General features: G+C 36.9%; 1 protein-coding gene, 1 long non-coding RNA gene, 2 other non-coding genes and 1 pseudogene across 7 annotated transcripts; all 5 read right to left on the reverse strand.

Moving 5' to 3' along the window:
• Nucleotides 1–270: 270 nt before the first annotated feature.
• Nucleotides 271–3,224, reverse strand: LOC116867470 (annotated as a pseudogene).
• On the reverse strand, nt 2,900–11,236 carry CCNB1IP1 (cyclin B1 interacting protein 1). 3 transcript variants are annotated; one of them, XM_032856943.1, is made up of 4 exons: nt 10,980–11,236; nt 8,881–9,213; nt 5,563–5,896; nt 2,900–3,752 (listed from the first exon to the last, which is right to left on the reverse strand). In XM_032856943.1, the coding sequence occupies exons 2-4, from the start codon at nt 9,175–9,177 to the stop codon at nt 3,550–3,552; spliced, it is 834 nt and encodes a 277-aa protein (XP_032712834.1). In that variant the 5' UTR covers nt 9,178–9,213; nt 10,980–11,236; the 3' UTR covers nt 2,900–3,549. The 3 variants fall into 3 exon arrangements, with proteins under 3 accessions (XP_032712834.1, XP_032712836.1, XP_032712835.1); XM_032856945.1 differs by having other exon boundaries at nt 10,898–11,236; XM_032856944.1 differs by lacking the exon at nt 10,980–11,236 and having other exon boundaries at nt 8,881–9,267.
• A 2,526-nt stretch (nt 11,237–13,762) lies between these two features.
• Nucleotides 13,763–20,429, reverse strand: LOC116867316. Of its 2 annotated transcripts, none has more exons than XR_004382581.1 (4): nt 20,256–20,429; nt 16,643–16,736; nt 15,233–15,298; nt 13,763–14,016 (listed from the first exon to the last, which is right to left on the reverse strand). It is a non-coding gene; the product is annotated as an uncharacterized LOC116867316 (long non-coding RNA). The 2 variants fall into 2 exon arrangements; XR_004382582.1 differs by having other exon boundaries at nt 15,233–15,351.
• LOC116867593 lies at nt 14,326–14,473 on the reverse strand. The gene has a single exon (XR_004382637.1). It is a non-coding gene; the product is annotated as a small nucleolar RNA SNORA79 (small nucleolar RNA).
• LOC116867595 lies at nt 16,382–16,457 on the reverse strand. Its single transcript, XR_004382639.1, has one exon. It is a non-coding gene; the product is annotated as a small nucleolar RNA SNORD126 (small nucleolar RNA).
• Nucleotides 20,430–21,086: the final 657 nt, after the last annotated feature.

Here is a 21,086-nt window from a genome sequence, read left to right on the forward strand (position 1 = left end):
TTTTAAATGACTTTAAACTCCCTAATTCCTGACAGGGTTCTCAGAATATAGTTTCTCAGTTAATGAGTAGCAAATTGACTTACTGGTTAAATTACTGGAGCTTTCTGACAACAGTATAAAATAAATGGATAATTCGGAGTAACTAGCTTTTGGACTTTAATTTAGTCCAATTTAAATTATTTAATTTAGTACCAAATGTTTAAACAGCCATTAGAATTGCTAAACTGTGAAATCAGCATTATTTATATCTGATAAGGTATACAAAACTCATCAATTTTTTCCTGAAAAAAAACAAAAAAGCAGTAGAAATCCCAAAGAATAAAGAAAAGACTACTAATTAGGGGTCACATTTATGGACCTAGCACCATCATTCCAGTCTTAGACCATCCCAAGTGGACAGAATGAGGAAGGGAGGAGATGAGCATGTTGGAAAAGGATAGTTCTTAATTTGTGGCCCATTGGTACTCTAAGCCAACATAGGATCTAGCAGAGAGGAAAATCACTGAGGCTGGAATTTAAAACCAAAAAACTTTTGGCTCAGAGGGTAAGGAGGCACTCAAGAACAACAGAATCAGTATATGCAGAAGGCCATGCTGGAGCCTGCCTCGTGAACTAGGGAATTTCTTCTTGACATCCAAGTCCTTTTAATTTCTATAAGTTTTTTTAACCAGGTGTGATATGTCGTAATTCTGAGCCAGATACATTCCAACCACATTACCAAAAGTACATCCAAGCAGGAACTAGAGCAAGGTTTTCTGCTAGAAGTGTGCAAAGGATGGCTAGAAACTGATTTTCATGAAATGGCACTGCTGCAAATCAACTTAACCCAATGCCTGTAGGTCAAAGAAGATGCTCTATAATCACTTTTGAGTTTATAAACTTGTTATTTTCCCAAATCCTGGAAACTTCTAATATTCTCAGGTTGATTGCATGTATCTTTTTGTTCCATATCTTTCTATTTATACCAAGATTATAATACCACCTTCCGCACCAAAAAAGGACAGGTTCAGACAGTGTATGCCTGTGTTGTAAGTTTAAAACCTTAAGGGAAATGTAGTACAATGGTAAGGTAATTTGTCTGAATATTTTCCAAACTTGACAGTTATTTTCTATATCAGAGGGATTTCATCATTTTGAACACACTATATTAATAATTCTGCTACACTCAGAATGGTATCATGAAAGTCATAACTAATAAATACTATATCAGTACATTAATATATACCAACATATTGATAGACTATGTCTAGAAGGATAAATAAGAAACAATGACTATCTCTGTAAAAGGAAATGGGGACCAAGAGTTGTCAGTAGACAAAGAAAATGCTTTTGCTGTGTACACTTTTGAACTTATCATGTGCATGTACCTATTTAAAAATAAACATAATTTTTATATAAAATATTAGTTGCTTCCACATAGACTATCTCTGAAAGAGACACAAGATACTGACAACAGTAGTTGCTTTCAAAAAAGTGAAGTGAGTGACTGGGGGACAGGGTGAAAGGGAGACCTCACTCCATGCTTTGTTTTACACTTTTTTTGAATTGGTGTCATGTGACTATATTAAACTCTTCAATAAGTAACTAATTAAAAGTAGCATGTCCTAAGAAATTCTCTCTACTTTTTAATTATAGCTTACATGTATTTCAAACTGATCCTATAAACCTAACACAAGAAGCAAAGTTTCAAAGCAGAAGTAAATCATAAATAAACATAAAATTATTTCCCCACCATTTTCTAACAAAATTTAAACTGCAGAGAGAAGAAAAATACTTTGTAATGTAATCTATAAAATGTGTTAACAGCTATGAAATGGGAAGAGATATTTTAAAACTTTTTAAGTGAAGACTTTTCATCCTCTTTCTGATATACCATTTTAACTCTGGAATAAGTAAAAAATGTTTTTGAAAAAATTTTATATTCTATACTACTAAGGAAGAAAACAGTACTTGCTATCCAATTATGTAAAGCAACGATATTCACTTGCTTTTCTATGACTAAATATAAAATATCCTCAAATATATTCAGCATGACTTTATTACCCAAATATCAAAGGGATTTGGTATTTAGAGTAATTCTACTATAATTCCTCCTAAACCAATAGAAATAAATAATAAAATTCAAGAGTTAGAAAAGGTCTATAGGATAATTTAATTCAGTCCCTCATTTTACAGATTCAGAAGCAATCCCAGAAAGTTTAAATTCAAACTCAAAACCAACCTATGGGGAGAAAACAGAGTTAGATCCTAGATGTTCTGCTTCTGCAACCAATATGTTTTCAAGTCATGCCACTAAAAGCATGTACAGTAACTGAAAGTATTTTTCAAACTTCTTTCTTGGCTTTATGTTTGTTTGTTTGCTTTTTAAGATTTATTTAAGAGATCACATGTGCAGGGGAGGAAAGGCAGAGGGAGAGAGGAGACCTGAAGCAGACTTCCTGCTGAGTGCACAGCCAGACTCAGGGCCCTATCTCATGACCCTCAGATCATGACCTGAGCCAAAATCAAGAGTCGGACACTTAACCCACTGAACCACCCATATGGGCCAGCTCTACAGTTTAAATAAGTTGTTTATGATAGTGATCATAAATGCTGTTTAATAAAGGAAAACAAGGAATAAGTCTTTAAAGGTATTTTAATTAATATAATCTCTTGAGATCAATAACATATTGTAAGTTTTCTGTGGTAAGAGTGCATCCCTAAATAAGGCACTGCTGTCAGAAGGGTGGAGTCATTTCATTTTAAAATAAATGCAAAAAAAATCAACTTTACAAAATAATTTTATCAATGTGAACCTTTTTTTTAAATTTCTTTTCAGTGTTCCAGAATTCATTGTTTATGTACCACACCCAGTGCTCCATGCAATACATGCCCTCTATAATACCCACCACCAGGCTCACCAAACCTCCCACCCAATGTGAATCATTTTTAATTGTAAATATAGACTTAACACACAAGCATGAAATTGTATTCTTATTCACCAACATGAGCACACTCCAAACAAATTAATTACAAGGGCAAATACAAAAATACATACAAATAGATGTACATACCCAAATAACAAACTACAAAGATTCACCTGCCACTTCCTGAGAACAAAGTCTCTGCATAAATATACTGGAAAATACAGCAAAATATCAATATAAAGGAACACAAATACACACACACACACACACACACAAACACACATACATATGCGTAAATACCAGAACACAAAGTGACATGTAGACATATAATATAGGTGCTTATGTACATATACATAAACACCTAGTTCAGTCAGAAATAACACAGACAGAAAACAAATGGTGATCTACAAAACATGAAAACTCAACAGTCACAATAAAATTGGGCTCAATACAATACTCATACTTTAAATAATGGGAAAAAAAAAAAGCCAGACCCTAAAGGGACTCCTACTGGCACTGAGTTTCTCATAAATTGAAAATGTAATAACACACAAAGGTTGGTGACTCCTATCCTAATCAGAATAAAGATTATTTGCTAAATGAGATCACTAACAGTGAACAGAGAAATATTCTGTAAAGTGAGCTAAATTCTTTTTACTTTAAAGGCCCTGCTAGAGATTTGCTGCTGCTCTAATTCACGACTTGGGGAAGCAAAACTAAAAAAGCTGTTGCTTGGTTCAGGTGCTGTGGGAGACCCCACAAAAAATGGTCTGAAGTGAAAATCTCCATCTCCACCACCCCGATTTCGAACTGGTGTACTGTCCAAAGGAAACTTGGAGTTGTTCCCTAGAAAAAAATAAGTGAAAAACTTAAACATCTATTTCTTCACAGATCTTTAGAAACAAAACACAATATTATTTAAGAAATTTTTTTATTTAATAAATATTTTAACAGAACTCAACTCCTATGAGACTGTAAAATATAAACCTAATTTTGGATAAAGAAAGGGCTATGATAGCTCCCACTCCCTCCATGACCACAGTATATACCATATCTTCTGCTGTGACACAGTTTCCAATAGCTATGACCTCATCACCCAAAGTAATTTGACACAATGAAATATGTTTTTAGTAATGCTAGAACTTATATTCATAATCTTATTCATTGTCTATGAAATCTACTTCAAGGGGATATTGTGTGTGTATAAAACCATTTGACCCAGTGCTTTAAGAATAATTTTTCTTTTAAAGATTGCCATAAACACTCTAAAAAAATATATGACAACTATGAACAATTGGCATATACTCATGATCCAAGATCAATTAGAATAACCTTAAGAAAAATCAGACAATAGATCTGATTAAATAAGCATTTAACAACTTTGACCGAGCCGTTCTCTGGCTTCTACAAGTTTTAAAGGGAACATGTAACTAACTAAAGGAAGAGTGTGGACTATATCTGCTTTAAGCCATCAACTGTAGCAAGAGGTGAAAGTAAAAAGTTAAGTGTGCATAAGATGTGGAACAGGAAAGAACTAGTAAATATGAAAGAAATTAAAATAAATGTGGATCATAATGAAAAAAAAATCTACAGTGTTAATATACAATAACACTTTGACTAAATTATAATTATGATTAACTGAAGGTTAAGCAAAAATTTATTTTTGTTTCAGTTCTTCTATCTGATAAACCTCATCTCATTACTTCCTGCCTTTTCTAGGATATCTCCTCCCCACTAAATCTTTTTCTTCAGCCTATAATTCAAAAAATGCATATTTAGGAAAGTCAAGTACAAGAAACCTCACTTTTTTATATGCCAAAACTAACTTACATTAATAGCATTACAAAAATCTATTGGATTCTGTTATATCAAGAGTAGTATAAAGAGAAGGACTAAGGAAGAGATATGATATTCATTGCATTTGCCAAAGCACCTAGAAAGCAAAAAAGTACTAGCATCTTCCTAGATTGTACACTTCCAGAAAGCAGGAATCCTATCTGGATAATTCTTATATCTCATTGCCTAGGATTATGTCTAGCAGCTTAGCACATGAAATATGTCTGATAAATATTTAGTAAATGAAAAAATATGAACCAAACAACCAACAAGTTAAGAACAGTGCACTCAGTATTGCCATGTGAAAGAAACCAAACATGGCCCTTTTGAGTGTGGGCTCTGAAGACAGTTCTGTGACCTTGACCAATTTACTTAAATTTTCTGTGCTCAGTTTTCTCATCTGTAAAATAAGGGTAATAATAATAATATTAATATAATAATAATATGATCTACATGAAGTTTTGAAAATAAGAGGAATACATGTACAACTATAACAGTGTCTAGTATTTGGTAAACAATCAATAAATAGCAGCTAATATTATTATTATTACTGCAAGGAAATACCTTTCCACTTAAAGTACCAATATGAAAACTTTTACTTTGGAGAGATTTTTTTCTCTGTTTACATTGAAGATGTAATTTAATCACAAGCAAATAAAATAGATAAAAGCAAAGATGCACATGTTGAGACATGGATGAAGAATCTGGAGCTTACCACCACTTTACGCCTTTGGAGTCTCCACTAACTTCCTGGAACTGTGCAGGACACAGTGTGAAAGATTTAAAGAACAGTTATTGGATATTACATGTTGCTTCTTACCTAACGGAAAGCCAAAAACACCAGACTGTGCAATCATGGATGGCTCAAGGGTACTTTCCTGGTTAGCAATAGTGATGTTTCTCAGCCTAAGGCTATCATAGAGGCCTTGGAGCTTTTGATACTGACGATTTCGCTCCATAAGTTTCTCAGATATGTCACTGAACTTTTTCTTATATTCTTCTAGCACTTTCTTCATAGAGGTGACCTCCCCCTTCATAGAGGTCAATTCTACATCCTTGCTCTGTATTTGCTGAGTATATATCTTCTCCATCTGTTTCAGATGGCCCTCAGCCTTGCTGAAATTATATTCTTGATAGAGACGCTCCTGATGTACCTGTCCCAAGACAGGAAAAAAAAGACTTTTAAAGTAATAAATATAGTTATATATTGTAAAACTTTAAATGTAAAAGAAAAAGAAAGACTTACACTGGGATGTTATTAATTTAACATTTAGAACCAGGTTAAGAAGGAATCCAGATGTACAATAGGATGGTTATTATAGTAAATAATACACTGTGTCACTAAATGCATAGGAAAAAATTCTGAAGGAATACTCTCAAACTACTACAAATATACTAACAAAAAAAAAAAGGATTTGTCTAACCTTAACAAGTGACATGTAGTCTTAAGGTTTTTAAGAAAAAATTTCATATCTCAAGTAATCCATACTACAGAGAGCAGATTATAAAATTAACCCTGCCTCCTTGTACTTAGATCCTCTTTTTGAATGTGGATAGAAACTATGACTGGAATACAGGAAAAATAACAGGATGAACACACTACATAAGACTATAAAGTCTGCCTTAGCACATTCTCTCTCTTGGCTGGCTTTGTAGAAGCAAGTAGCCATATTACAAAGGGCAACAAGCCAAGTTACTGAGAGCACTTTTTGGGCAATAGCCAGCAAAATACTGAGGTCACACTGAATCTAAACATAGACTGTACAACCTTCACAAAAATTGACTCAATACGAATCAAGACCTAAATGTAAACACAAAACTGTAAAATTGCAATATGATAACAGAGGAGAAAATCTAAATGATCTTGGGTTTGATGGTGACTTTTTAGATGCAACACCAGCAAGCACAATCTACAAAAGAAAAAATTGATAAGCTAGACTTCATTAAAATTAAAAATTTCTGTTCTGCAAAAGACAATGTCAAGAGAGTGAAAAGACAAGCCACAGACTAAGAGAAAATATTTGTAAAAGACATTATCTCATAAAAGACTGTATACCCAAAACATACAAAGAACTTTTAGAACTCAACAGTAAAAAGGCCAACTTAAAAATCAAACTAATAAAAGATAACTGAAAAAAGAAAATTTCTGTAACATCTGAGTTAGATATATAGAGAATTCTTATCAATAAGAAAAAACCTATAGCAATTGAAATAAGCAAACTGAAACAGGCAATTCATAAAAGAAAAATTCATGAAAAAAATACAAGAAAATGTTTTCATCTAAAAGTCATCCAAGAAAGGCATATTAAAAGATTAACAAGATTCTACTTTACTCATACTAATTGGTGAGTAGAAAGTATGGAGAATCAAGTACCATCATACACTTAAGGGAACACAAAATAATATGGCCTAACTGGAGGGCAATTTTAAAATACTGCAATTTGGGGAATGCCTGGCTGGCTCACAGCATGCTATCTTGATCTTAGAGTTGTGAGTTCAAGTCCCACATTGAGTATAGAGAGCACTTAAAAATGAAATCTTTAAAAAATAAAAAATAAATAAAATACTGCAACTTTTAATTTTTTTTTTTAATCTTTTTTTAAGGGTGCCTGGGTGGCTCAGTGGGTTAAGCCTCTGCCTTCGGCTCAGGTCATGATCCTAGAGTCCTGGGATCAAGTCCCGCATCAGGCTCTCTGCTCGGCAGGGAGCCTGCTTCCTTCCTCTCTCTCTCTCTGCCTATTTATGATCTCTCTGTCAGATAAATAAATAAAATCTTTAAAAAAATCTTCTGTTAAGATTTTATTTGTTTCTCAGAGAGAAAGAAAGAGAGCACAAGCAGGGGAAACAGTAGAGGCAGAGAGAGAAGCAGGGTCCTCGCTGAGCAAGGAACCCGATGGGACTCATCCCAGGACTCTGGGATCATGACCTGAACCTAAGGCAGACGCTTAACCGACTGAGCCACATAGGTGTCCCCAATTATTTACTTATTTATTTATTTATTTATTTATTTAGGAGAGAGAGAGAGGAGCATACAGGGGAGGGACAGAGGAAGAGAGAGAATCTTAAGCAGGCTCCACACTCAGCTTGGAGCCCAACTTGGGACTTGATCTCACGATCCTGAGATCATGACCTGAGCTGAAATCAAGAGTTGGATGCTTAACCAACTGAGCCACCAGGCATCTCAAAATACTGCAATTTTTACAACTTTGAAATGTATTCATCCACTTTCAGGAATTTAAATTAGCAAAAAATTAAATGTGGAATTTGATGATAAGAAAGCTCATCACCACTTTTTTTATAGTATGAAAATAAATTATGATGCAATACAACTATTAAAATTATAATTATAGGATAGCTAACTTTAAAATACTTAATAAAATATTCATAAGCATAATGTCAGCTTTAACTGATATTACCCTTACTTTTAGACAAAATACATATTTATACACAGAAAAAGTCCAGCAATACACAAACAAATATATCACAGTGATCTCTGAGTGATGGATTATGGTTCATTTTTTTTCTTTCTTTTGGATTTCCAAAAATTAACCTATTACTTAAAAAAAAATTTATTAGGGTTCCTGGGTGGCTCAGTCAGTTGAGCATCTGCCTTTGGTTCAGGTCATGATCCTAGGGTCCTAGGGTCCTAGGATCCAATCCCAAATCAGGTTCCCTGCTTGGAGGGGAGTCTGCTTCTCCCTCTGCCCCTCCCTGATGCTTGTGCGCAAGCCCTCTCTCTCTCTCTCTCTCTCACGCGCGCGCTCTCTCTCTCTCTCACTCTTTTATACTCTCTCAAATAAATAATTTTTTTAAAAAATTATTTAAAAGAATGTTTTCTATATATTCATAAAAAATGAGGGATGCCTCGGAGGCTCATTCGGTTAACCATCTGCCTTTGGCTCAGGTCATGATCCCAGGGTCCTGGGATTGAGTCCCCCATCAAGCTCCTTGCTCAGAGAGGAACCAACTTCTCCCTCTGTCTGCCGACCCCCTGCTTGGGCCCTCTAACAAATAAAAAAATAAAATAAAATAAGATCTTTAAAAAAAAATGAATACAAACACAATGAAGGAGAAATATTAGAAACTTCCACATGTGCCTCAAATCACACTCTCCAGAAAAACAAACCTAAGCACTAACCTGATATGTCCAGAAGGCCAGTGCACGGGAGCTAATGTCCAACACAATTTCCGGTCGAAGTCCTGCCAATACCATGGCTTTGTATTCCTCTGATGGACTGAGTTCTGTGCGGACAATGTCTAGCTTTCCAGAAAGGGTACTATTGCAGGCAGGGCAGATAGCTGGTGAACGACTAAACTCACCACTGCCATGCTGATCACAGAAGATGTGAGAGCAGGCAGTGACCCATGCATAACCAGAGAGTTTGAGGCGACACTTGCGATAGTTACAAAGCAGCATGTCTTCACACAAAGACATAATAGAGAGTCAAGTCTCCAGATGCTGAAAAGAATCCTAATAAGAGGTAAATGAAAATGTGAAATAAGTCAAATTTCAATGAAATGAAATAGAGCATGTTTTCATTTTATTATGATAAAATAATGTATTTTGTTTGCATTTATTATAATCAATATATTGATTTCAGTCACTTGACAATATTAACTGTGCTCCTTTATATAAACCTCTAGAAAGCCCATGAAAAAAAAATTTAAAGAAAAAGTTAAAGACACAAGTGATCCAAATCTTACTAAAACCAAAAATAATATGCACATGGAAAATAAAGTTTAGGAATATTTACAAACTACAAATAAATTTAAACAGTGCCTTTTGCCATTCCTCAATGCTTAAACAAAAAAGCTAAATTTATACCCATCCATAGTTTGCCAGAATATTTCAGTACCACTTCTCACGCTTGGCAGATATAAGTCCAGGCACCAATTTCAGCCACTCTTTAGGAAAAAGTGTTTTTTAAGTTACAGTTTTAGGTTTTTCATATACACTGATTTCTCAGATTCTTTACCTGTGTTGCCTTACCTAAAAAAGAGTAATAATATGATAGTATTAAATGGAAAATAATTTAATTCGTTCCAGCAAATGACCATTATGAAAACTGAAAATCTGAACAAAAGCTGTTTACCATCAAGTAAATTCACCTATTAATATAAATACTATTGAATGCTATACTCTCAGTAAAGAAGTTTGTGAAACTAGGGTGCCTGGATGGCTCAGTTGGTTAAGCAACTGCCTTTGGCTCAGGTCATGATCTTGGAGTCCCAGAATCGAGTCCCGCATCAGGCTACCTGCTTGGCAGAGGGCCTGTTCCTCTCCCTGACCTCTCTGCTCTCTTGTGCTCTCTCCCTCTCCAATAAATAAATAAAACCTAAAAAAAAAAAAAAAAAGTTTGTAAAACTAAATAAATACTCATAAATAAATAAATACTCTTCTGTTATTTTTCAATACAGTGTCCACTCTCACTGGTTTTACTAATCCAAACTGGACAGCAATATTCTAGATATACCAAAATCATATATTGTATGAGATAACTTTGACACACCAATTACACACCAAGGAAAACATTCATATTTAACACATTTATTAACCGACAAATTCTGTCAAGAATGTTGCCTTGAGGGGCGCCTGGGTGGCTCAGTGGGTTAAAGCCTCTGCCTTCAGCTCAGGTCAGGATCCCAGAATCCTGGGATCGAGCCCCGCGTCGGGCTCTCTGCTCAGCGGGGAGCCTGCTTCCTCCTCCTCTCTCTCTCTCTCTCTCTCTCTCTCTGCCTGCCTCTCTGCCTACTTGTGATCTCTGTCTGTCAAATAAACAAATAAAATCCTTAAAAAAAAAAAAAAATCTTAAAAAAAAAAAAAAAGAATGTTGCCTTGATCCAAAGGGGGGAAAAAAAATGTTGCGTTGGTCACATGGGTCGATGAGGGCACTCTGACACCTTTACCCCTAAGTACCCACTGCGTTAGTCTCCAATGATAAATGGCACCTTGCAGCGGGAATTATGAGGCCTATTTTACCTCCAGCAGGATAACAGGCACAGGGGAAGCAGAAGAGCTGGGAAGTTTTAAAGCTGAGAGCTTTCTCAGGCAGAGCGGAAGGTGCGGCTAATTCCAAATTTTCCCCGACTTGGGGAAAAGCCAATTCGGTAAATTTTAAGTTACTGAAGACCAAGTTTTTAAGAATTGGGCTCACGGAAAGTTCACTTGAGTTCTTTCTGCTTTCTGCACTCTACAGAGAAAATAATAACAATAATAATACAAATAATATATCCAACCTGAGGGGCCCAGAAAAAGCGCGGGAAAACGCCGTCGCCTCCACAACTCTAGCACTACACGAGCGAGGATTCGCGATACCTCTCCAGTACGACACAGAACGCATGCGTGGGGTGGCCCTGGAGCCCGCTGGGTGGTGGGCACAGGGCTTCCGGCCGCGCAGGATCCTGGGACCGTCAGGCTGTGGCACCTGGATTCAGGCACATATCCCCACGCACGCGCGTCTCAGGCGCTGTGAGGGCATGAATCCCAGAGCATGGTCCGGGTTTCCCCCATGGGAGCCCTGTGGATAGGTCATGGAGTACCCTTTACTGCCCTCAACTGGCACAAAAAGTAACATCCTAGGCTATCCTGGGTATAACATTTGAGGTCAGAGGCTCTTGAGTAAGAGCAGGACAGGGACAGCTGGGAAGCTAACAGGGCTAGCTTGTGCGCCTGAGTATACGCGGGTGTTTGTCCTGGGAGCTCTTGGGGAGGACCGGCTGGGCAGCACAGACTTGCTAAGTTGTTTAAAGGAAAAGTCCCAGAAATTTGAGATACCTGTACTTGGATAGTTATCACCTCCATGTTGAGGTAGATTCTGCCGTTTTATTTTTTAATCCATTTTGATAAAGACATCTTTCTAGCTTTTACACATCCTCTATACACATTTAAAGAAAATGGAACTTTTCCTTCGTTTAGAATCTGTATTAGGAGCATTCATTACAGCGCCTGTAACGAAGCGAGAGGATCAGGTGTCAGCTTTTTTAAGGTGATCTGCCTGCCTTTTTTGAGGTGTCCGCTTTTCTGAGGTGCTCTCCTGGACCTACTTGTAATTGTTTAAATGTTTGTGCTTGTTTTACCCCAATGCTATTACCTGTCACTTTCTTTTCTGTTCTTTGTAAACTGTGTGATTTTCTGCTCAATCTATAGGAGTTCATTATAATCCATATTAAAACTAAACTGAGAAGGGCTTGAGGGGTTCTCAGAATACAAGCCTTAATGCTGTCTTTTGTGGCCAGCCACCTGTCCAGATGATGTGACCCCACTGTGAATTAGTAAAACACAATCCAATGAATCAGCAACACAATGGATACCAAAGCCCTGCAAACCTCTTTCTGGGTAGTGAATTTCTAACCCATTCTTCTTCAAACAAAAACCTATCCTAATTAAACAATTTTCTGCTAGTTTTCGGTCTACTTACCGCTTGTTCACAGTAATTAGAAAAGGTCATCTTGACCTCTGCATACATTTCCTAAAATGTCTTGAAAGTTTAGAGTGGTAACTTAATTCCAGTGGTACAAATTGGATACAAACAAAATTGGGGTTTCATGTGTAAACTCCTCACATCTATTTTGGCTATCTGAGCCTTTTGTGCATTTTCTGATTTTTAACAATGCCAAATGTAGTACAAACAAAAGAGTACAATCTCAAAGTTAGAAAACATAAAGCATTCAAATTCAGCCAGAACCTAATTTTGTGATCTAACTTACCTTTGTACTGCAATATGATCTCTTCTACTTCTTCATTAAGACAACTGATTCCCCAAACCTTAGTGTTCCCCACACAATTTTCCCACTAACTCAGTTACAAATTTCTAACCCATTTGGCCAGAAGTTTGTAGGAGTAACATATATATGTGTGTGTAGTATGTACATGTTATGTATGTATATATACTTTTTTTTTTTTTGCCAACATGTTTTGACAGAATAAATGGAGGCAGGGTGCTACAAAGTCTTAATATTGCAGTAATCTGGAACACCAGGACCTGAACTAGCCTGCTTCTCAGTGGCACTGTGTACTCTTCTGTTATGGCATAGACAAACCCTTCATTGGCTCTTTTCTAGAGGGCTCCTGGGGATGATACTACTGAACTCAATCAAGGCTGAAATACAAAGACCCAACCACCAAAAAGAGCTTTTTAAAAAATTTTTATTTTTTATTATTAAATATTAAGCATACAAAAAATGTGTGAAGAATGAACATCACTCAGCTTTAATAAAATGAAATCTTTCTCACATTTTATATTATTCCTCACATAGATTGTTTTGGTAGCCATTCTTCATTGACTCAATGGATCAGGCATCATAATTAGGTATCAAGAGTTTAATTTTTTTTAAGATTTTATTTTTTAAATAATCTTTATACCCAAGGTGGGGCTTAAACTCACAACCCCAAGATCAAGAGTCGTAGGCTTTACCAACTGAGCCATCAAGGCTCCCCAAATACTGTTTTAAGTAGACTCCGTGGTACTCAGATAGTTTAATGTACCTATATATACAATTTCAATCAGAGTCAGAGTGAAAATTGAAGTCCCAATTATTACATATAAATAAATATCTTGCTGAAATGCCATTAAAATGGTTGCCATTTTCCAGGGACTTAAAAAAAATTTTGCGGGGCGCCTGGGTGGCTCAGTGGGTTAAAGCCTCTGCCTTCCGCTTGGGTCATGATCCCGGGGTCCTGGAATCGAGCCCCACATCAGGCTCTCTGCTCCATGGAGGGCCTGCTTCCTCCTCTCTCTCTGCCTGCCTCCCTGCCTGCTTGTGATCTCTCTCTCTGTCAAATGAATAAATAAAATCTTAAAAAAAAAAAAAAATTTGTGATGCCTGGGGAGTTCAGCTGGTTAATAAGCAGCTGCCTTCGGTTCAGGTCATGATCCCAGGGTCCTGGAATCAAGTCCTACATCGGGCTTCTTGCTTGGCAGGGAGCCTGCTTCTCCCTCTGCCTGCTCTGCCTGCCACTCCCCCTGCTTGTGCTCTCTCCCTCTCTCTGAGAATTAAATAAATAAGTAAAAATCTAAAAAAAAAAAAAAATTAATGGAGGTTTCAAATCACTTCATGTATTTTTCAGTATCTACTCTGGGCCAGGCATTACAGATAAGGAAGCTTTCCCACTTTCATGGAGTTTATAATCTAGCAAAGAATCTAAGAATGATAAAAGCAAGTATTTTACTCTTTCCTTTGGTGTCTCTTACATTTTTGCAAGTTGATTCTATACGCCATTTCTGGTGAGAAAAGTCACGTTCCATCTTTAATTTGAAAATCATCTACCTTCATGCTGGAAAGAAAAAGACATTTTTAATGCTAACCTGAAATATATAAACAGCTACTCAGTAGAAAACTGATCAGTAGAAACTCATCAGTAGAAAACTAATTAAACCACCTAAAATTTAATGATTTCAGAGCATAATGTTTCAGTAACTCTCAGAATCAATTTACTAGACCTTTTTCTTTCATAGTCCTAGGTCAGTGCTATTCAAACACTTTTGTAGTCAAAGGGATTTCTAAAAACTACATCCTCATGTTTTCATATTAGTTTTATTTTTCAATCACAGGTACACTCTTAATCTATCACTAGCTGCTTTGTAATTGTTTGACTCCGCAAAAATCAGAAGACACTAATGGATGGCCAATGCATCCCCATGGTGCCCTGAGTGAAGACAAGTCAGCTTTGATATATGATGGAATAAAATCTCACTACCAAAAGCTCCAAGCAGTGAGAGGAACAGCCATCAAAATTTATCTCCAACCATTTTTATAAATGCTTTAAGGAACATTTATAAAAATAAAGCTATCAAGTCGCTCTTAATAGGAATCACTACGTCTAAATTTTTAGGTCAACTAAGAGCTAGAAGAGCCAGCTAGATAGACAAAATGAGGAATAAGATGATAAATAAATTGGTACCAAACCAAGATCAATCAACTAAAGAAAATGTTACTGGGACAGTTATATAGAGATATACCCTATAGTTCTTATCACTATACTTTGCCTAATTCTAGAATTCAATTGAGTTTTGTGTGCTGGAGATAAACATAATGAGGTATAGACCAACTGGCAGAAAGATGCATATAAGCAAAAACTGCACAGGACTTTGAAGATAAAACAGCTAACATTTTTGAGTGATTACCATATGCTTAAACAATGTTCTAAGCCCATGCATTTATTATGTAATCTTCAAAGTCAAGTACTATTCTTCTGAATCCAGTACTATTATTCTCATCTTCTAAGATACAAGGGTACTAAGACCCAGAGATGTTAAGAAACTTGCCAAGTTTACATAACTGATTACGTGAGAAAAGATGGGTCTGAACCCTGTCTGACTCCAGAAACCATGTGTAACTATTATATTATGCTACCTCTTAACATCCTTAATTGACTTTTTTAAAAAACAAAATTTTCTGTAGCAACTTAGCAGCTGGCCATGAAGTCATAAAGCTGAATTTTCAAAGATTCATATATATGTCAAAGTTTCTTGATTTCAGGTAAGCCTTACCATAACAGAAAAATGTTGTCATCATCTATTGTATATCCAGGACTTAGAGCACCCAAGAATTCCAGCCTGGGAAAAGAAGTGAGACTCAGATCTAGTTTCAGTCTCCTGAAACTTCATTTCTGCAAAAGACATAGCCAAAACTAAAACTACTTCAAGTGCTGATGTTACTTTGAATTATTAGCATTTCCTGTATTTCTGCCTCATATGTACCCCATTCTCTGCCAAAACATGCAGGCACAGGTAAAGGATAGAAGCCTGTTCTGTATAGGTTCAATTATACAATACCTGAATATAGTAAAGTCAGAAAATACAAGTTAACAAGATCACCCTTAGAATAAAATTCTATAGGAGACAATAACCCCTGGTATTTGAATATATCCTTTCAGATAATTTCTGAAGTAAACATAAGTATATGAAAATGTTTAAGCATGAGTGCCTGGGTGGTTCAGTGGGTTAGGCCTCTCTGCCTTCAGCTCGGGTCATGATCTCAGGGTCCGAGGACCCAACCCTGCATTGGGCTCTCTGCTCAGCAGAGAGCCTGCTTCCCCCTCCCTCTCTCTCTGGCTGCCTCTCTGCCTACTGGTGATCTCTATCTGTCAAATAAATAAAATTTTAAAATCTTAAAAAAAAAAAAAGAAAATGTTTAAGCATAAAAAGGGTTACACATACTGCTCTATAACTTGTTATTAATGTATCATGAATACCCTTCCATTTCAAGAAAGATAAACCTCTATCATAACTTTTAAATGTCCATATAGTGTCACATTTTATGATCTTGGCAAAATTGACTTAACCAACTCTGGGATTCTCTTAATCTTTTTTTTTTAACATATAATGTATCATTTGAGATTCTCTCAATCTTACATATAAATTAATAAAGTAGTGATGTTTAAAACTGCTGAGTAAAATGGTTGACAGAATTATACCAGTTATCAGTGTTTTTTCTGTAGTGTTTGAATGTTTAGATTAGGGATTCTTGACCCTAGTTCTGCCTATCTCAAGAAGATACCACAAAAGATCAAAGCACAACAAAGTGTTGTAGTGTCAGATCTGTAATTCAAAGATTTAAGAACTACCTGGGACTGGAGGCTAGAATCCAGTAAGAATTCCAAGAAGCAGAATTCAACTCCAGGTATTTGCCCTAGCTTTAGTCTCTCAGAGCATGTGTTTAATCAGGGTGATCAGCTGAAACACGGACTTAACATGCATTTCATCATGGCAAACTGTAAATGACTGATGAAGGGCGAACCACCACCAGCTCCTCATCTTTAAACCAAGCAAACCCTCTTAACGTAAGAACTAAGGCTTTTTCAAACTACCAAATTCTAGCTACTAAGAACACGGGGCCCCAAAACTTAGGAGGTGATTAAAAATCCAAACAAAGTAAAAATAGTTTTCTTTTACACTTACCTCTGGTATCAAAAGAAACAGCTTCTATCTAGGAATTAGTTGAACTACACGATCTACCAACTACCTGAATACCAACTTTCCGGATGTATCATCTCTGGAAAATAAAAAGTAAGCAAGTAAATAAATAAAAGTTATGATTACATGACTTGAATGCACACCAGCCTACTCCCAAGTCATACCCCTATAGCCTCAAGGAAAACTTCATTCTATATATTAACTTCTGGTCAGTAATATAAATTGACCCATCTATTCAGAGAACATCATGAAATGCCCAATCTCAGTATCACATTAGGGCAGGACTCTTACACAAGCTCAACTTTTGTATGAATTTAAAGTTTTGGGACACCTGGGTGGCTCAGTTGGTTAAGCGTCTGCCTTCGGCTCAGGTCATAATCCCACAGTCCTGGGATAGAGTCCCACATCAGGCTCCTTGCTCAACGAGGAGCCTGCTTCTCCCTCTGCCTGCCTCTCCATGTTCTTGTCCTCTGTCTCTGACAAATAAATAAAATCTTTAAAAAAAAAAAAAGTTTGGGGGCACCTGGATGGCTCAGCCAGTTAGATGTCTGCCTCCAGCTCAGGTCGTGATCCCTGGGTCCTGAGATTGAGCCCACATTGGGCTCACTGCCCAGTGGGGAGTTTGCTTCTCCCTCTCCCTGCATCCCCTCACCCCTGCTTGTGTTCTCTCTCTCTCTCTTAAATGAATAAATAAAATCTTTTTAAAAATTGATTAACTGATTAATTTAAAAGTGTGGGTAAAACAGTACAATAAGACTAACCACACTCTGAAAGGATATAAGTCAACAGTCTCACAATAAGAGAACAGGTATGGAAAAGGAAGGAGCTGTGTGCTGGCTGCTACCAGAGCTTGACAGCCCTGGGGAAAATTCAGCAATATGGGGCATAAAAGGCATGGGATACTGCAACCTCTCCAAGTCCATACGGTGTGTAACTACAGAAAACCCTTGTAACCAGTCACTAAATTCACAAAATCCTAAAAACAAAACAAACAAACAAACAAAAAAGGTAACTCATAAGATAAATAAGAAGGTAATCTGAGGCTCCTGCTGGCTCAGTTGGTAGAACATGAAACTCTACCTCAAGGTTTTGAGTTCAAGCACCACTTTGGGGGTACAGTCTACTTTTTTAAAAATGAGAAAGTAATCCAAAATAGTTAACATTCTTTTTAAAAGCATGTTTCAATTTCATTTCATCCAACGTTGGTTGTATTTAACATTTACTCTTGGTAAAAATTAATCACAATAAAGAAAACCTTCCTCTGACAAAGCAAAATTGTAGCATCATTCAGAGCCCAGCGTGGCCACAAGATGGCAATATAAGAAAAAGTATAATTTCCTCTTCCAACATTTGGTGTAATCTAACTTCTAGGTGAAACAGGCCGAACACAAAATTCATCGCTGCAGGCAACCTTCAGACTATTCCACGTTCACCAGATTACTAACTAGAAAGTTTCTTATATTGCATTTAATGATAATTTAAAACTTACTACTGAAAATATTGCTATTATATTTTTACCATGTTCCTCTTCATGCATCAATGTAAAGATTTAAAAATCTATAACCTCAGATATAATCTAGATAGAAAGACAAGATTCATGAATATTAGTGTCCATGGGGGACACCAAATAAGCAGTAGAGCAAGCAACGCTAAGAATAAGAACCACTGGTCACAGATGTCTTCATGAAGAAAAAAGGTACAGGTCTTGAATGAGCCTTAAAATTGTACTTAAAATAATACCGTATTGTATAGTTTAAAGTTGCTAAGAGAGATCTTAGAAGTTCTCATCACAAGAAAAAAAAATTGCACTGTCCTATAGCTAACACCACATTCATTCGTTAAAATTAAAATTAAGTTAAAAACTAACTTCCTGGGGCGCCTGGGTGGCTCAGTGGGTTAAAGCCTCTGCCTTCGGCTTGGGTCGTGATCCCAGGGTCCTGGGATTGAGCTCCACATTGGGCTCTCTGCTCAGCAGGAAGCCTGCTTCCTCCTTTCTCTCTGCCTACTTGTGGTCTCTATCTGTCAAATAAATAAATAAAGTCTTTAAAAAAAAAACTAACTTCCTCAGTCAGGCACATTGTAATTGCTCAATCAGTAGTCACATGTGGCTAATGGCCACGATATTGAACAATATAGAACATTTCCCACAGTAGTCACAATGGCCACGATATAGAACAATATAGATTACACAAAGTTCTGTGGGACAACAGTGCCTTAAAGGATGAGTATAACTAAAATATACTGACAGAAAGGAAACAGTAGCTATCATTCTTAAAAATTCCTACTTTCGGGACGCCTGGGTGGCTCAGTTGGTTAAGCGGCTGCCTTCGGCTCAGGTCATGATCCCAGTATCCTGGGATCGAGTCCCACATCGGGCTCCTTGCTCGGCAGGGAACCTGCTTCTCTCTCTGCCTCTGCCTGTGCTCGCTCGCTCTCTCCCTCTGTCCCTGACAAATAAATTAAAAAAAAAAAAAATCTTAAAAAAAAAAAATTCCTACTTTCTATCAAGAACTGTACAAATCACTTCACTCAAACTTTACAATCTTGTATTTACACGGAAATTTGAGGCTCAGAGGAGTTAAATAAATTTTCTAAGGTCACCCAGCTATTAAGAGCTAGGACTTAAATCCAGTTCTGTCAATACTCCCAATTTTCACTTCACCATACCACTTCCTACACGAAATAAGAAGCAGAGCTACAGAAGACGGTTTGCTTTGGCATATATCGAGAATGCTCTAGAGGCTCAGTAGGTCAGAAAGAGACTGAGGTGTTTTAAGTACCTGAGATATGCGATCAAAGTGTTATTTTAACTCCTGTCCTAGAGTTGAATACTGTTTTAATTATGTAAAATGTTTTTAGAGGAGCAGCATATTAGATTAACCAAGGGAACAGAGACAGGAAATAAGCATTGACGTGCAAGGTTTCTAAAGCTTTAACACTGTCTCCCTCAAAACCCCATGATCCAAGTATTCCCTACCAGAGAATAACTATATATATACCTAAAGGAGCAACTTCTCTATTCTCACAAACCTAGATTGTAACAGTTCTGGTCTCTGTATCCTTGGCACATAACCTAAAGTTTAGGACATAAATCCTGATGTTAAACACATGACCCCTCTCCTAGGGCGAGATGCTCCCTGAAGGATTCTAGCTATGCTTCAGCAAATTTCACTGTACCATGTGAAGTCCACTTCATATTTACTGAGCATTTAGGGAGCTTAAGCAAATATTTTGTAAATACCTCATGAACTATCAATGACCCGCTCATTCTGTTCCCTGTGAGAAGTAAATGCTACCAAGTGCTGGTGCTCATGGCCAAAAGGTACATTTTACATTATGTGAACAGATGCTTCATGAAGACCTGATACAAACTCCAAATTGATCATACCAAATCATTTGATGCTTCTGCTTTAAGATTACTACCACTGCTCAGTTTTACCCTGTTCCATGCCAATTACTCAGTGCCCACTCTGTGTCTAGCATTATAGGATACAACAGGAATTTAAAGAACCTATTCTTTTTTAGATAGAAAAGACACATAGACATGGGTGAGACAGAGAGAAAACTTAAAGGTCTATCTTAGTCAAAGTTCAAGTACTTGCTTTATGATCCCATCAGCCTTTAACCATTCCTACTGATAATGTCCAAATCCAAGCCCACTTGATCGTTAGGGCATCTATAGCAGATGTTACCGATGCTTTCACAGTGCCACTTCCGGACTGACACCCAAGGGTCTGAAGACCCAGGCCTTCCTTCCTGCATGGATTCTGTCTTCAACCTGAAACAAAAGGAAAACAACACAAAACTTCATCTAGGAAGTAAATGTGAACCTGTCACTTGTCATGGCTCTCTTTCAGGGATAGCTCTGTAAGACGCTGCTATCAGAACAGATTCCAAGTTTTGTTTCCCACTCACTGTCAGCTACTTTAGAAATAGTGATTGTTTTAACCTCTCAGAGCATATAGAAAATAAAAGTGGGGAGTCCTTTATTGCTCAATCAAGACATTTATGGTGTTGGTTGGTTTCTAGTCATCACTGTGTACAAAATAAATATAAGTAACAGGAAACACTGCATGTTTAGTCCTTATAAATATATCAAAACCCACCTGAATGTAATATGTAACAAATGACCCATACACACATATGTTGGGGGAAAACAGCAAGATTGTAAACTACCTAAATGTTGACCAATAAAGGTTAAATAAATTACGTTATGCACATACATTAGATTACTGTATAACCATTATAAAGAATGTGGATGGGTCCACCTGGATGGCTTATTCTGTTAAGCCTCTGCCTTTGGCTAAGCTCATGATCCCAGGGTCCTGAGATCAAGCCCTGCATCAGGCTGTCTGCTCTGTGGGGAGCCTACTTCTCTCTCTCCTGCTCCCGCTCCTGCTCCCGCTCTTGCTCCCGCTCCCTGTGCTTG

This window comes from Lontra canadensis, unplaced genomic scaffold (genome assembly GCF_010015895.1).
Source record: "Lontra canadensis isolate GAN:19392208 unplaced genomic scaffold, GSC_riverotter_1.0 scaffold12, whole genome shotgun sequence".
Classification (NCBI taxonomy): domain Eukaryota; kingdom Metazoa; phylum Chordata; class Mammalia; order Carnivora; family Mustelidae; genus Lontra; species Lontra canadensis.